The following is a 16200-nucleotide window of genomic DNA, read 5'->3' as shown; positions in this document are numbered from 1 at the left end:
TTCTCTATATGGCTAGTGGAATCACATCACCTTAAGTTCATTTTTAAATCTATTTTTGCATCCCATTTTGCATTGACGTTAAGTTTTTATTTTTATTTTTTTATTCGCCTAACTTTGCATCGATTTAGCTGACGTAATGCTTTTTTATTTTTTAAAAATATCACTCTTTTGTTGGTCTAGTAGGCGAAATTGCCCCCATTTTTTGTCGACTGTAGAGTGGGCTTAGCCCATGATATTTGTGTCACGTTCAAAGGCAATGTAAATTCATTTTGCTTCCATAGTTTTAGCATCTGCTACTTACCGATGTACATCCGATGATTAATTATCGGTTTTCTTCTCTTTGCGTCTCTTTTTGGTTGACGTTAATTCAAGTTTTTCTTGTAGTGATTATTATTATTATTATTATTATTATTATTATTATTATTATTATTATATATAATCAATGAACAATCGACATATACATTTTTTTAGGATAAAATAAATTTTCTTTTTTGCCTTATTTATTTTTTGTTATAGTTATTCACTTTTTTTCTTCTTCTTTTAGTATTTTTGATTTTTGGTAGTTAATTGTTTTATACTAAATGGGTATCTGTTTTTCATAATATGTGTGTTTCCTCCATAATAAGTATATTTTTTTTTCTTGTTCATGAATATGATTCATTATAATGTGGATATCCTGTTATAATTTTTTTCAAGTTTTCCAATATCCACAACTTCATGATGGATGAAAGCTCTATACATTGGATGCACATTCTTGGTTTTCAGTGACTGAGTCTACTCTCCTCTTCATCATATAACATTATTGTGTATTTAGAGCAAGAGTTTGAAAACTAAGAGCGAATAGTGAGAGCAACAATGGTGAAAGTTAATTTTAGTTTCCACATTTGTAAAATTTGAATAACCTTTCTGATATTTTTGTAATTAAAATGACATTTTACAATGTTTAAATCATTCCAAAATAGTCAGTGTTTTTTTTTTCTGGTTCACGGGTTGTAAAACGAGACAAGTTGACCTGTGCCACAATAGAAGACGACTTAAATGCATAATGCTTCAATGTCTTGTTGTTTGTCTACTATCAACATGAGTTATGTTTAAATGTCTTTTATAAAGAAGAAAAAATGTTTGGTTTAATGGTTAACACTTTGATGTGAATGTCTAACTGAGAATCAAGTATATGACCTAAAAGTACTAAATGAATTTGTGTGTGTGTTTGATGAACTATGCTATTAGGAAACCATAACCACTAGTTACTACTGAAACTAACACTTCAGATGTTGTAGATCTTTATGAAAAATGGGAGTGGTCAAATAATCTCTCTGTAATGTTCATAAAGACCAACTTTTCTACTGAAATATGAGGTTTTATTGACCAAAATTACAATGTTAGAGATTTACGAAAGGCTATTGATGAGAAATTTACCAGATTCGAAAAATCCCTTGCCAACACCTTTAAAATACAAATTTTATCCATAAAACACATTGGAAGGAAGTGAGTGATCATATCATGTGCATAAGGAAATTGTGCCTCAACTAAAAGACTTGCAGATTACCATGTCTGATTATGTTCTAGTACAATGTACTTTGCCTCATCAATATGCCCCCCTCAAAATTTCTTACAACAACATAAGCATAAGTGGTCTATTAATGAATTATAGACCATGTGTGTTCAAGAAGAGGAAATGTTGCTAATGGAAGCAAGTAACTTGAACCATTCTCTTAAGAATAAAAAGAATCAAATCAACTAGAAGAGAAAGATTCCTACTCAGCCAAATATAAATAAAGAGTAAGTCTTTCATCTGTATAAAAGAAGACACACATGAAGAAAAATTGTAAAAAGTTTAAGAGATGGTTAGAGAAGAAAGATATTTCATTTACTTTTGTTTTTTATGAATCTAATATGACTAGTATTAACAATAACACATAGTGGATTGGTTATGGATCTACAATTAATGTTTGTAATATTTTGCAATGTATAAACTTAAGGAAATCAATGAAAAGTGAACAATGCATTTATTCATAAAGTAAGATAGTCTCACATATGGAGGTTGTTAGGACATGCAATTTAGTTTTAAGCAATGATTTTATTTTGTGATTAGAAACAACCTTTCATGTTCTTAGTATTAATAAGAACTTGATTTTCATTTCCAACTTCAACCTTTGGCTTTTTTCTTTTAATTTTATGGATTTTAGTTTTACTTTATTGAATAAATCAAAATTTATTGGTTATTGTGAACTATGTAATGGCCTTTACTCTATTAATTTACAAAAAACGTTGTTTATAATTGTATGCATGTTTTTGTTAGGTGAAAACTATCTGTTATAAATGGGGATTCCTCTATGTTGTGTTACCGAAGATTGGTACATATCTCCATTAAGAGAATTAAATGATTAGTAAATGAAGGAATACTTAGTACTTTATATTTTATAATTTTTAGACTTGTGTGGATTGCATTAAAGGTAAGCAAACTAACAAGTCCAAAATGGGTGTTAAAAGGAGTTAACACTTACTAGAAAATATTCATACAAATATTTTTTTTGTTCATGTATGAATGCAAGTAGTCTAAGATACATAATCACCTGTATAGATGATTACTCGTGGTATGTGTATCTTTATTTACTTTAGTTTAAGGATGAAGCATTGGATTCCATTAAAGTATTTAAGGCTAAAGTAGAGCTGCAATGCGTAAAACAAATTAAGATTGTGAAATATGATAAATGTGGAGAGTATTTTGTTAGATAACAAAGAATGGACAAGCACCTAAACCATTTGGTAAATTACTTCAAGACCCTAAGATTATTTTCCCGTACATTTTGCTTGGTTCTCCATATCATAATGGTATGGTAGAAAAAAGAAATCAAACCTTAATGGGTTATAGTAAGAAGCATGAAGAGTAATACAAAGCATCCTAAATTCTTATGTATTGAAGAACTTAAGATGGTTGTGTATTTAGTAAATTGAGTTCCAACCAATGTTATTTTAAAGACACCTTTTGGGTTATTCAAAGGTTGGAAACCCAGTTTAGGAATGCTTTTATGAAGTAAGAATTTATAACTCACAAGAGAAGAAACTAGACCTTATGACTATTAGTAGGTATTGTTAGAATGGTTAGCCGAAAACAAGAGGGACTAAATTTTTTTCAAAAGATTTTCGCAAAATTAGAAGTCAGATTGAAAATTATGATAAAATCAATTGATTAGTTATTCTGTTTTCAACCGATTATAAAGGTGATTAATAGGAAATCATAAAATATATCAACTAGTTTTATATTTATCCAATCAATTGAAATATAGTGAATATTCGATATGTTGAGAATTAAAGCAATAAAGAGGGGGATAAAGAGAATCACACAAATCTTTTATATTGGTTCACGATTACCAGAAGAGCTACATTCAGTCCCCAACCTAACCAGTTGAGAGTTCACTAAAAACATAAGGTAACAAATTTATACAATCAAATGACTAGTTCTTGAACCCTACAAGAACCTTTAGACATACACACAAAACAATCCATTGCAGATTAAAAAAAAAAAACTCTATTTGAATCTGCCTAACACCATGGAAAAAATGTAGAAAAAGGATGAAAAACACCTAAGAAACAAAAGATAACACAAGCATTGTAAAATCTCATATGCACCTTCTTTTCACTATAAGAATGATCCAATAATTTCAAAGAATTTCTCTAAGATTTAAAAAACAAGTCTTTTTGTCTTTCTGATTTTTAATTCGTTACAAGTAATATATAGATAAACTCTTTTTATAAGTTTTCTATGAAAAACAAAAACGGTTTGATGAAAGGCTGGTGTTGCTGCTGTGTGTGGGTGGGATCTGGGTAGATTAAAATGTGATCCACTCTTTTGTTGAATCTAAAAACTGATGTGAATTGAAACCTTTTTGAAATTAGATGTTTTTCCAACTAAGTGAAAAACAACCTGTTGTTTTGTCGAATCAACCGGTTGTTTTGCTCTTAGAGGTTTTGAAAAAGGTTGAAAGCTGTTTGACTTGGTTGACTTAACTGTCAAACCAAATGAATCGGTTGTTTTGTGTTTTCAACCGATTGTTTCTTTGAAAATCCTAAAGAATTCAGTTTTGAATGGTGAATCTGTCTAAAATGTTTTCTAACTGAATACGCTCCTTCATTAAATGTTTTAACCAATCTTTGGAAAATATAAATAGTTTGTTATATGTTTCTGAAAAGTAAGAAACATTTTTGAGAAATTCAGTTTGACATATTTGATCTCAAGTTTTCAAGATTCACATCAAGCTTTGGATTTTCAAGTGAGAGTGGAATAAGATTGCAATTGTATTCTTTTCAGTTGTACTTTGATCAGGTGTAATCCTTTTCTCAATCTTATGTATTTTTGTTGTTGTATTGCCAAGGAGTGTTGTGTGTTCTTGAGGTGTTCAAGATCAATACTCTTGGTGTGGTTTGCCAAAGGTAGTGTGTTTCTTGAGGGGTTCAAGGTCACTACTTTGGTGTGTGGTGTTTGTAATCTGGTTTGATTGCTTAGTGGATTACCCAGTGGTTTCTGGGAACTGGATGTAGCTCTTGTTGTAAGAGTGAACTAGTATAAACTGCTTGTGTGCATTTCTCTTTCTCTGGTCTCTTTTAAATTCTGTTTTTAAGTTGTTTAAGTTTTGACTTGTATAAACAACCGATTGAATCGAAGAAACAACTGGTTGTTTTTCTGTGTTTCACTTTAAAACAGATTGTGTTATTGGCTAACTTGATTCCTCTTCTGGATTTCTTCACTGAGTTTCATTAAACCTTCAAATTTTTTTGAAAATCTCTTATAAACAATTCACCCCCCTCTTGTTTAAGGCCATATATTCTAACAATTGGCATCAAGAGCTAAGTTCTTGTAGTTACTCAAGTTTTCGATCCTAAATCTTTTTTCTATGGCTGAAAAACTACCTTTTGGGGAAGGTGCCTCAATTAAAAAGTCACCTTTGTTTTGTGGTTTGAACTATCAGTTTTGGAAGTTTAAAATGAAAATCTTTGTTGAATCTCTTGATAAAGGAATTTGAGATGCAATTGAAAATGACCCTATTCCTAAATTTGAAAAGGAAGGTGCTTCTATTGAAAAACTTTGGTCCCAATGGACTGATGCTGAAAATAAAAAGGCCAAGTTTGATTGCATTGCCAAGAATATCATAACCTCTGCTTTGAACTCTGATGAATTTTTCAGGATCTCACAATGTGCATCGGCTAAGGAAATGTGGGATACTCTAGAGGTCACCCATGAAGGGACAAATGATATGAAAAGGGAAAGGAAACATACTCTAATACAAGAGTATGAGATGTTCAGAATGCTCAAAGGAGAATCAATTTCTGAAGTACAAAAGAGATTCACCCACACCGTCAATCATCTAATGAGTCTTGGAAAAATCTTTGACAAGGAGGAGTTGAACATCAAGATTCTAAAGTGTCTTGATAGATCTTGGCAACCAAAAGTTACTGTCATTTCTGAGTCTAAAGATTTGACATCCTTAACTACAGCCTCCCTGTTTGGAAAGCTTAGAGAACATGAGTTGGAGATGAATAGACTCAATGTTCAAGAAAGTGAAGACAAGCATGTAAGGAACATAGCCTTGAAAGTTGCCAAGAACAAAAATAAACAAGACTCAAGTGATGAAAGTGAGGGAGAAACTCTTAGTTTGTTATCCAAAAAGTTCAGCAAATTCTTGAAAAGAAACCGCAACAAAGAATCCAACAAAGAAAGGTATGAAAACAAGAAAACTAGTGATTTTAATCATAACAATTATACTTGTTTTGGTTGTGGAGAACAGGGGCATATGAAAGCTGAATGCCCAAATAAAGAAGGCAAGGAAAAGAAGTCTAGCAAGAAAGGGAAATAAAAAAAGGCCTACATTGCTTGGGATGAAAATGAAGTCTCCTCATCAAGCTTCTCATCAAGTGAAGATGAAAAAGCCAATCTTTGTTTGATGGGAAAGGGAGAAGATGATTTAAGTAGTGTATGTTCATGTGCCTCTTTAAAGGCTGAAAACTATAGTCAATTGCTTCAAGCTTTTAAAGAAACTCATGAGGAAGCTAACCGATTGGCTCTATTGAACAACCTGTTGAAGGGTTGAACAACTGGCTTGAAAATAGAGTCAAGACACTTGAAGAATAATTGGAAAATTAAAAAACTGATCTTGAAAATCATGAATTGCATTGCAGGAATTCTTCTTACTTGTGTTACTCAAAAGCTTGTGAAAATTGTGAAATTCTTGAAAATAAAGTCCATTATCTTATTAAAACTATGGATAAACTTTCAAAGGGTAAATCTAACTTTGAAACTGTCTTGGCATCCTAAAAATTTGTTTTTGGAAAATCTGGTTTGGGGTTTAATCCTCAAAGCAAGAAAAATGGGATTTCAAAGCTTTTTTCAAAAGTGCCAGAAAAACAACCGATTGAAAAATCGAAACAATCGGTTGTTACATGTTTTTATTGCATGAAGAGAGGTCACTCTGTTAGATTCTGCAATATTAGGAAATATTTTGTTCCTAAAGGTGTTATGAGATGGATTCCCAAGAATTCTGAGGTTCCTCATAGTTAATGTCAAAGGACCCACATTCACAAGGGGACCAAATCTTGTTGCTTAAATTTCTCTTTTGTAGGTGAAAAAGACTTTGAAAACTCATTTTGCTTGCTCTGTGGATTAAAACCTAGAGTTTCTTTTCCAAAAACACAATTTTGAGATGCCAAGACATTCTCAAAGTTGGATTTACCCTTTGAAAGCTTATCCATAGTTTTCACAAGGTAGTGAACCTTCTTTTCAAGAGATTCACAATTTTCACAAACAAGAGAGTCACACTTGCAAGAAGAGTTCTTGTAAAACATTTCTAGATTTTCAAAATCAGTTTTTGAATTCTCCAACTCTTTTTCCAGTGCCTTGACTCTGTTTTCAAGCCAGTTATTCAACCCTTTCAATCGATTGTTTAAGAGTGCCAAACGATTAGTTTCCTCATGTGTTTCTTTAAAAGCTTGAAGAAGTTGACTATAATTTTCAACATTTAAAGAAGTGCAAGAACTTACACTACTTGCATCATCCTCTTCCTTGGCCATCAAACACAGATTAGCTTCTTCATCTTCACTTGATGAGGAGCTAGATGAAGAGACATCATTTTCATCCCAAGCAATGTAGGCTCTTTTTGATTTTGCTTTCTTTTCCTTCTTGCTTGACTTCTTCTCTTTATTTGGGCATTCAACCTTTATGTGCCCCTGCTCTCCACAACCATAACAAGTATAATTGTTAGCATTAAAATCACTAGTTTTCTTGTTGCCATACCTTTCTTTATTGGAGTCTTTGTTGTGGTTCTTCTTCAAGAATTTGTTGAACATTTTGGACAGCAAACTAAGACTTTCTCCTTCACTGTCATCACTTGAAACTTGATTGTTCTTGTGCTTGGCAGTTTTCAAGGCAATATTTCTTACATGCTTATCTTCACTTTCTTGAATGTTGGGTCTATTCATCTCCAACTCATGCTCCCTAAGCTTTCCAAACAAGGAGGTTGTAGTCAAAGATGTCAAGTCCCTTGATTCTGAGATAGCCGTGACTTTAGGTTGGCAAAATCTATTAAGACATTTGAGAATCTTGATATTCAACTCTTCTTTGTCAAAGACCTTTCCAAGACTCATGAGGTGATTGACAATGTGAGTGAACCGTTTTTGCACATCCGCAATTGATTCTCCCTTGAGCATTCTAAACATCTCATACTCTTAGATTAGAGTATGTTTCCTTACCCTCTTTACATCGTTCATTCCTTCATGAGTTACCTCTAGAGTATCCTTAGAAGATCCGCATTGAGAGACCTTGAAAAACTCATCAGAATTTAAGGCAGAGGTGATAATATTTTTTCCAATGCAATCAAACTTTGCTTTTTTGTTTTCTGCATCAATCCATTGGGACCAAGGCTTTTCAATAGAAACACCATCCTTTTCAAGCTTAGGAATAAAAGGGTCATTTTCAATTGCATCACATATTCCTTTATCAAGAGATTCAACAAAGATCTTCATATGTATCTTCCAAAAATTGGTAATTCAAACCACAGAACAAAGGTGGTCTGTTAATTGATGCACCCTCCCCAAAGGGTAATTTTTTAGCCATAAGAAAAAGATTTTTAGGATCAAACTTGAGTATTTTTCAAGTGCCAAGCTCTTGATGCCAATTGTTAGAATATATGGCCTTAAACAAGAGAGGGGTGAATTTTTTATAAAATATTTTCGCAAATTTGAAGGTATAATGAAGGCCAATGAAGAATCACAGACAAGGAAACTATGGAAAACAATGCACAAAGCTGTTTTAGTTGATTTCCAAAAAATCAACCGGTTGTTTTTGCGATTGAACCGGTTGTTTTTATCAACAGTTAATAAAAACAACTTAAAACAGATATACATGAGATCAGGGAAAGAGAGAGCGATTGAACCGGTTGTTTTTATCAACAGTTAATAAAAACAACTTAAAACAGATATACATGAGATCAGGGAAAGAGAGAATCACACAAACAAATTTATACTAGTTCACTCTTACACCAAGAGCTACATCCAGTCCCCAGAAAACCATTGGGTATCTACTATGCAATCAAAATCCAGATTACAAACACACCACCAAAGAAGTGACCTTGAACACCTCAAGACACACACTTCCTTTGGCAAACACACCACAAAATTCAGAACAACCTCTGATTCTGCTTACAATCTAATATTTAGAAATACAAGAGATACATAAAGGATTACACCTGATGAAGATCAAATCAAAAGATTACAACAATCCTATTCCACTTCTTTGAGAAAACCCAAAAGCTTGAATGCAAATCTTGAAAACTCAAATCTGTTTTCACACTTTCACAAATGTCTCAAAACTGTTATCAAACATTTAAGAGAGTATAACAACCTCTTATAAATACTCCAAAAGTTGTTAAAAACATTTAAAGCAGGAGCCTATTCAGTTAGAGAACATTTAAAGTTGATTTACAAACATAACAAAAATTCTGTTATGGATTTTCAACAAACAATCGGTTGGATTCTTGAAACAACTGATTGAATTGGTTTGACAGCAAAGTCAACCAAGTCAAACAGCTTCAAACCCTTTTCAAAAACCTCTAAGTGATAAACAATCGATTGAAACGACAAAACAACAGGTTGTTTTTTCCACTTCTTCATAAAACAATCCTTTTCAAAAAGGTTTTAATTCCAAACTGTTTTAGATTCAAACAAAAAGTGGATTACACAATATTCTACCCAAAACCCACCCACACACACAATAACTCCAACTTTCCATCAAACACCATGGATTTAGAGACATCAAAGCTTCAAGATCATCCTTGATCAACAGGAAGGTGTTACCATTCATATTCAGAAAATGCTGAAGCTTTTGATGCTTTAAGAGTTTTCTAACATCTCACATATTTTTCTCTTTCAGCCAGTTGAAGCTGTTCAACTTTGGTGTATTGATTATTTTTCTGCCCATCTCATGTAGAAAAAAATCAATCCATTCATTATCACCAAAGAACCAAGCTTCAATGTCACCACCTATTTTGAGAAGAACCTTTAAAGGCTTTAGACTTATTTCTTCGTGGAGATGTGGACATTTTGTGTAGTGTTTCATATATGAAAGGATAGAATGAAAATGCCTAGTATCTGATGCAAATGAAGTGTAAACATGTTATATGCATGCATAAGAAGGTGATTAATTGATTAGGTAAGCGGTTTCTAGACAGAGACAAAAGAAAAAAAACTTATTGCGGTTTTGAAAATTAAAGAGGTCAATTCTAAATATGACAAATTATCAAGGTGTGAAGTCTTTTATTTAATTAATCATAAATAAACTCATAAAAATATCTTATGCAATTGAAATTTATTATACAACTCAAACATGTCATCCTAAACAACTCATAAATAAACATATTAACAAGTATCATTGATTGTCTATAACATATCTAAAATGTGTCGTATTGTCAGACAAAGAGTAAACAAGTTATGCCTGGAAATTATGTTTGTTATATATAAGAAATTGTATAGTGTTAATTACAAAGAGAAATTATGTTTGTTCTATATAGATTATAGTCTTAATTAACTTAAAAAGTGGGTGAAAAATATGTAATGCTTCACTATTTTTAAATCTTTTGATATACTAAATAAAAAATTTATATCAATTACTTTACCTAGGTAAAAAAAATATTTTTTTTTTGTGTCATGATATATGTCAATTTTTACTTGACATATAAAGTCCAAATAATGAACCTTAAAGATCCACTTTTTATATTACAAATACTTGATTAAGTTGTTTATTCAAGTGCATTTTATTATGTTCGAAATTATATTTCTTTCTCTATGCATTCATTAATATATACCAGAGATTTCACATGGCAAAATTATTGTATCATAGGGTTTTAGCGGGTATGATGGGCCAATATCATCAAAAGGTAATAAGTTGGAAATTTATTGGCGGCATGCCGTTCAACTCTTAAAGGATCAATCTTTAACATTCAATATCTTTCACCTACTAAATTAAAGTTTTGTGTTCAACAATAATCTATTTTTCAACAACTAGATTAGATCTTAGCATTGGATTAGAATTTTATGCTTTTCCTTTTCCCAATGTTATTTATAGGACAACTTGATGCCAAGCTTAAGGTTTCTCATGTTACCTTCACTTTTTGCATTAACTGTTTTTTTATATATAAAAACAATATACTTTTTATAAAGATAAAAATAATTATTTATTAAAGATCTCACATTAATTATAAAAATAAAAATATTTTATAATATATAATTCATTTTATAAAAAAATTTATAAAATTAAATTACGTTAAATTTATTTTTTAATATAATATTAAAATTATTTAAAAATAAAAAATTTATTAATCTTATTACACCATCTCTTATCCAACATCTGTTATCCAACTATTATCAACTCATTCACAAATATATAATTGGCATGTATTATCATACCACTCACAAAAATATATATATATATATATATATATATATTAAGTTATATTAACAAATAGAAATAATACTACAATTCTCCAATTTCCCCAAGAAAGATCGTGCACAAACAACAAAGAAGGTTAGATGATAATGCACGTGCTAAGTTCAAGTCACAAATTAAAGCCAATATTGTGGCATTGAAGACAGGCCCATTGCACGTGTGTTTTAAATTTTAGAGAATTAAAAATATTTTTTATTGGGACCAAAATGAAAGTTGTTTGATTTTCATGATTAAAAACAGTTTTAAATTCAATTATAATCCTCTTATTATTTTTTTACAAATTAAAAGAGTGAAATAGATGTTACATAAAAGTTAATGAAAGTTAATTGGGGCTTAGGAATAGATGATGGAATAAAATACCTAAGTTTTGTCGTATAGCGCGGGAATTGGCACTGGGAGTTGCAAAGAGCACAGATCTCAAAGGCAAAGGTCAATGGTCAATACTCAATTTAATTAGAAACGAAAATGACACTCTTCTTTCTTCATGTGAATTAGTATGTATTTATTTGTTAATCATATTAATTAATCATTTGTGAGATTATAGTTACATTTAGGTGTGTTTTAATTTTGTAGGTCCCTAACACCCACTCAATAACCTGCCAGCTATATATAGCTTTTCTTTTGGAGGATTCTGCCATATTACATTTTCTACATTCAAGTTTCCACAACAAGAGAAATTCATCTTCACAACATTATCAATCTCACCAAAAATTTATAGTACAAAAAAATTCATTACTTATCAATAAACAGTTCTAAAATTTAGTAAAATTATCTTATTTATATAATCTCTCTTGCTATTTTCTCTTTATCCTATCTTTTCCTTCTTTTTATGTAAAGTATTGGATATAAATAAATTTCTTTTTCAAAAGCAAAATAATTATGGGACCATTAAACTATCAGTATTTCATATAAAAGAAGACACTATATATATTCAACTTAAAATGTTAAGATATTAAGTTTGTAAGTTTTTTCTAAGTAAGAAAGGAGTTGAAGGACTAGTTTGAGTTGGTATGAACAGTGAGGAACTAAGTGGTTGTACTATAGTGGCTAAAGTTTGATTTGTGACTTTAACAGAAAATTGAAGGTGATGATAAATGTTGGATACTCTAAAATAATGGAAAAGGAAAGGAGTTTCAGTTGAGGAAAACACTGTAAAAGTAAAAAATAAAAATAACTAATGTTTAAACAATAAATAATTGCATGGACAGTAATAATATGTTGAGCAAGTTCCAGGTTATTGCTTCCTGCTATTGATTATTTAAAAAACAAGATCAATGGCTAAAATTGAAGGGTGATTCATGCATCCGAAACTTGAGAAGAACATGGTGGAAGACACTGTCTTGTTTTTTATGCAACTAAGAGAGAGAAATCTTAGCTGGAGTGTTTGTACTTTGACATAAAAAAGAGGAGGCACTCATATCTTATTAGTTTTCATTTTTATGTTTTTTTATTATCAAGCTTCCACCCACTATCACTGATTCCAAATGGCCCAAAACCCTTCTTTTGTAGTTTTCTTCCTCACACCAGTAAAATATCACTGAATAATATTTTCATCATAAATTTAAAATAAAGAAACAAATCTCTCTCTTTATTCCCCTTCTTCCAATCCCAATTCTCCTTTATATATAAAGCCTTCTTCCAAAAACCTTCTTCATCAACACTAACACAACCCCATCATCACTTGCTGTTTAATTCTCAGCAGCAAATACCCTATTGGATTTGGAGCTTATTAGATCAATCCCTTTCAAAACCTTCCTCATCTAAAGTAAAAAGAAGCAATTTTTCTCATGGCCTCTTCTTCTTCTCTTGCAATATCCCCAAGGAAGCTACGCTATGATCTGTATTCCTATTCATACAAAGAAGATTCCAACACCCCATTAGTGATAAATGTACTGGCATCACTCATTGAGAGGAGCATGGCTAGGACTCAGAGGATTGTGAAGAACTGTTCAAGTGCTTTGTCCAAAGCTATCAGCACAAACATCTTTGATTGTAGGGAGATTCCTGATATGACCATTCAATCTTATCTAGAGAGAATTTTCAGGTACACTAGAGCAGGACCATCAGTGTATGTTGTGGCCTATGTCTATATTGACCGGTTCTGCCAAAACAATCCTGGGTTTAGGATCAATGCCAGAAATGTGCACAGACTTCTGATAACAACTATTATGGTGGCTTCTAAGTATGTGGAAGATATGTAAGTTCTCTTCTCCCTCTTTGGTTTCTCTATTTGTTTTTTGTTCATGTCTGGGGTTTAACAAATTTTGATGAAATATTACTCATTTTCTTTTTCTAAATATACTTAATAACAGATTCTCTGAAGAAGAATTTTAAAAGACATGAAAATGCTATCAATTGTTACTTTTTCTGTAAATAAAATCTATGGCACCCCGGAAACTTACTGATATTGAAAAACTCTGCCTCTAGAGCCTTTGATGTGTCCATACAAACTCATTCAACTGTTAATCCAAAAATTAATTGTACCAGAAACTTTAGATTTATGTGTGTACTATAGTAACCCTTTTTGAACATCAATTTTAAAAAAAATTCTGGATAATAATTTGGTAAGGGGTTTGTTAAATTGAGACAAAGCTTGTTTCTTTTCAATCTCAATCAGTGAGAGTACTACTGGCTAACAGCCTAGGAAGTGGACATTTTGTTAGGTCACCTAGTTTAGGTGGATGTTGTTGTTAATGCATCATAATTTGTCTTTTTATTTGTTTTTTTTTTATTTCTTGGATTTGAAACAGTGCATCATGTGATAGATACTAATGTGGCTTCTTCTTATTTGACAGGAATTTCAGAAATTCATACTTTGCAAGAGTTGGAGGATTGACAACAAATGAATTGAATGAGCTGGAGCTTGAATTTCTTTTCATGATGGGTTTCAAATTGCATGTGAATGTGAGTGTATTTGAGAGCTATTGCTGCCATTTGGAGAGGGAAGTGAGCATTGGAGGAGGTTACCACATTGAGAGGACCCTAAGGTGTGCTGAAGAGATCAAAGCAAGGCATACAGAGGAAAGGGGTTACACACAAATCACACGTGTAATGCTGTAGAATGCTTAGAGAGTTTTGCTGTTATAATTTTATTTTTATATTTTTCCTGCAAATCAAGAAAGGCAGTTTATGTGCATAGATGAGTGTAAATTTATATATTTGTTTGGGGATTGAAACTTTAGAACATAGGTAAGGCAGATAAGAGTCATGTACAAATTTGTCTTGTTTTACCACAAGGAAACAGTGAGTTTTAATTATATCAAGAGATTTGGGATTTTATTTGATGATCTGAGGATTTTCTAGATTTATTCTGTCTTTAACTAAGCATATTTTCAACCCTTTGTTCTTGATTTGTTACTCGTCTATGCTTTTCTAGATAGAAATTTGAAAATATAAGTGTCAATATCTTGAACTTGTTCACACTCAAATTATATTCCACAGCACAATTTGAAATATAAAGAGAAACAAAAGGGTATATGATATGTGACTTTGATAAAAATATGTGTTTAGGTCTTGTTCAATCGAACTCAAATATTATTATGTGTAAACTAGATCTAAGGATAAAATCAATTGACAAAAGCTAAAGTGGAGTTTACAGTAAAAAGGTGTGGGGCTGAGTGCTTTCAAATCACGTAAATCACAGCATGATGGAAGCAAAGAAAGAAGGGAAATTTGATGAAGTCAAAATTTGTTCATCTCTTTAATTTGTTCCTTTTTTTTTCACTTTTCACTCTTTAATGAGTTTTGATGGTGAAAGACGAGCGAAATTTTGATAGCATATTATACAGTGTTCTAACAAACTTCCTTAATCTATAAGTAAATCAAGTGGGTGGTAACACTGAGCTATGTGGAGCACCGTAGCAACACAACAAATAAAAATCGCTATGGAAAATGAGGTTTTTTTCACATCTTAATATAATACCTCGAGATAGAAAGTGGTTAGACTAAGAGATCGAAGATAGAGGTTATATACAAAAATACTAATCATGCAAAATTGTGGAGATATTGTACGCCAAGTTAATAGTTTAATTTCAAAAGTAAGATTAGTTAATGAATATGTTTAATTAGTGTAAAACGATAAAATCACTATAATGATAATTTTTAAATTATCGTCTTATATCTTTTATGATTGTAATAAAAGATACATGATGATGTTGTATCCCCATTATATGTATAAAAGGATGTGATTTTTGTCACCTCGTCACACTGTTCATCTTCTCTTTTCTCTTTATTATCATTCATCTGTTGATCTGCGTGTCACTATTTTGGTCTCTCTCGATCCTTGTTCATCACAATAACTATTATTGTCGGTTTGTCGTCCGCTTAAAATGTTGCAGTCATTACTCTCGTCTTTCTCCATGTTATTGTTCTCATCTTTCTCCAAATTGTTCATGTTTGTCACCACTGCTAAGTTGTGTTCACCATTGGCATGAAACAATGACATTGATTGACTTTCGAAAAATAGGTTATCAAGACAACTCATTATCATGGCACATCAAGCATCCTAAGTTTTTTATGTCAAAGATACATTAGAACATTGGTCTTTGTTCTGCATGAAATAAAAACAAGTGAAGGTTAACGAAGATGAATTTTGTAATGTTGATATTGGTGACACCCGCTCATTTACATCGATGATGATCAATAAAGATGACAGTAATGTAGTTGATAATATACATGCAACTCGTAAAGACCACAATGAGGGAATATCTCACCTATTACGATGGTTTTAATTATAATCATTGTCTAATTTTTACTTGTAATAAGCACCTTCTGAACCTCTATACAGCCTACTACAATGCTTTTGTTCAACACCATCATCGTATATGCAACATATGACAACCATTTTTAATGAGAACCGTCATTATAGATGCATATATGATGACAATTTTTAAAAGAATCATCGTTAAAATCAACATGTATGATGTAACATCCCAAAAGTATATCTAACTATTATAATACAAATTCTACAGGTTTCTATACAAGCTTATAGTATTTTAAAAGGTTCCTAATACATGATTAGGACTTGTATAAATACAATATTTACAATATAAGTTTCAAAACAATATCCTAAAACTCTATAAACCCTCCGTCACTTGTATGATCATCTTCTTGTATACGTAGTACCGTCATCATAATTCACAATACAACAAGAAAAACAAGGGTAAACTAATGAAAAGAAATTTCATAACATACTTAATTCATGCAAA

The 16200-nt window shown here is 31.4% G+C and overlaps 1 protein-coding gene and 1 pseudogene across 1 annotated transcript; both read left to right on the top strand.

Annotated features, from left to right (window-relative positions):
• The first annotated feature begins 5306 nt into the window (after positions 1 to 5306).
• Positions 5307 to 6213, top strand: LOC150024683 (uncharacterized; annotated as a pseudogene).
• A 6206-nt stretch (positions 6214 to 12419) lies between these two features.
• LOC137819443 (cyclin-U2-1) lies at positions 12420 to 14301 on the top strand. The gene is made up of 2 exons (XM_068623298.2): positions 12420 to 13190; positions 13789 to 14301. Exons 1-2 carry the CDS (start codon positions 12781 to 12783, stop codon positions 14051 to 14053), a joined length of 675 nt encoding a protein of 224 aa, XP_068479399.1. The 5' UTR covers positions 12420 to 12780; the 3' UTR covers positions 14054 to 14301.
• The last annotated feature ends 1899 nt before the right edge of the window (positions 14302 to 16200 follow it).

The sequence above is a fragment of the Phaseolus vulgaris genome, chromosome 10, assembly GCF_051622355.1.
Source record: "Phaseolus vulgaris cultivar YP4 chromosome 10, ASM5162235v1, whole genome shotgun sequence".
NCBI classification, from domain to species: Eukaryota; Viridiplantae; Streptophyta; class Magnoliopsida; order Fabales; family Fabaceae; genus Phaseolus; species Phaseolus vulgaris.
The sequence above is the reverse complement of the archived record's forward strand: the minus strand, read 5'-3'. Positions and strand labels throughout refer to the sequence as shown.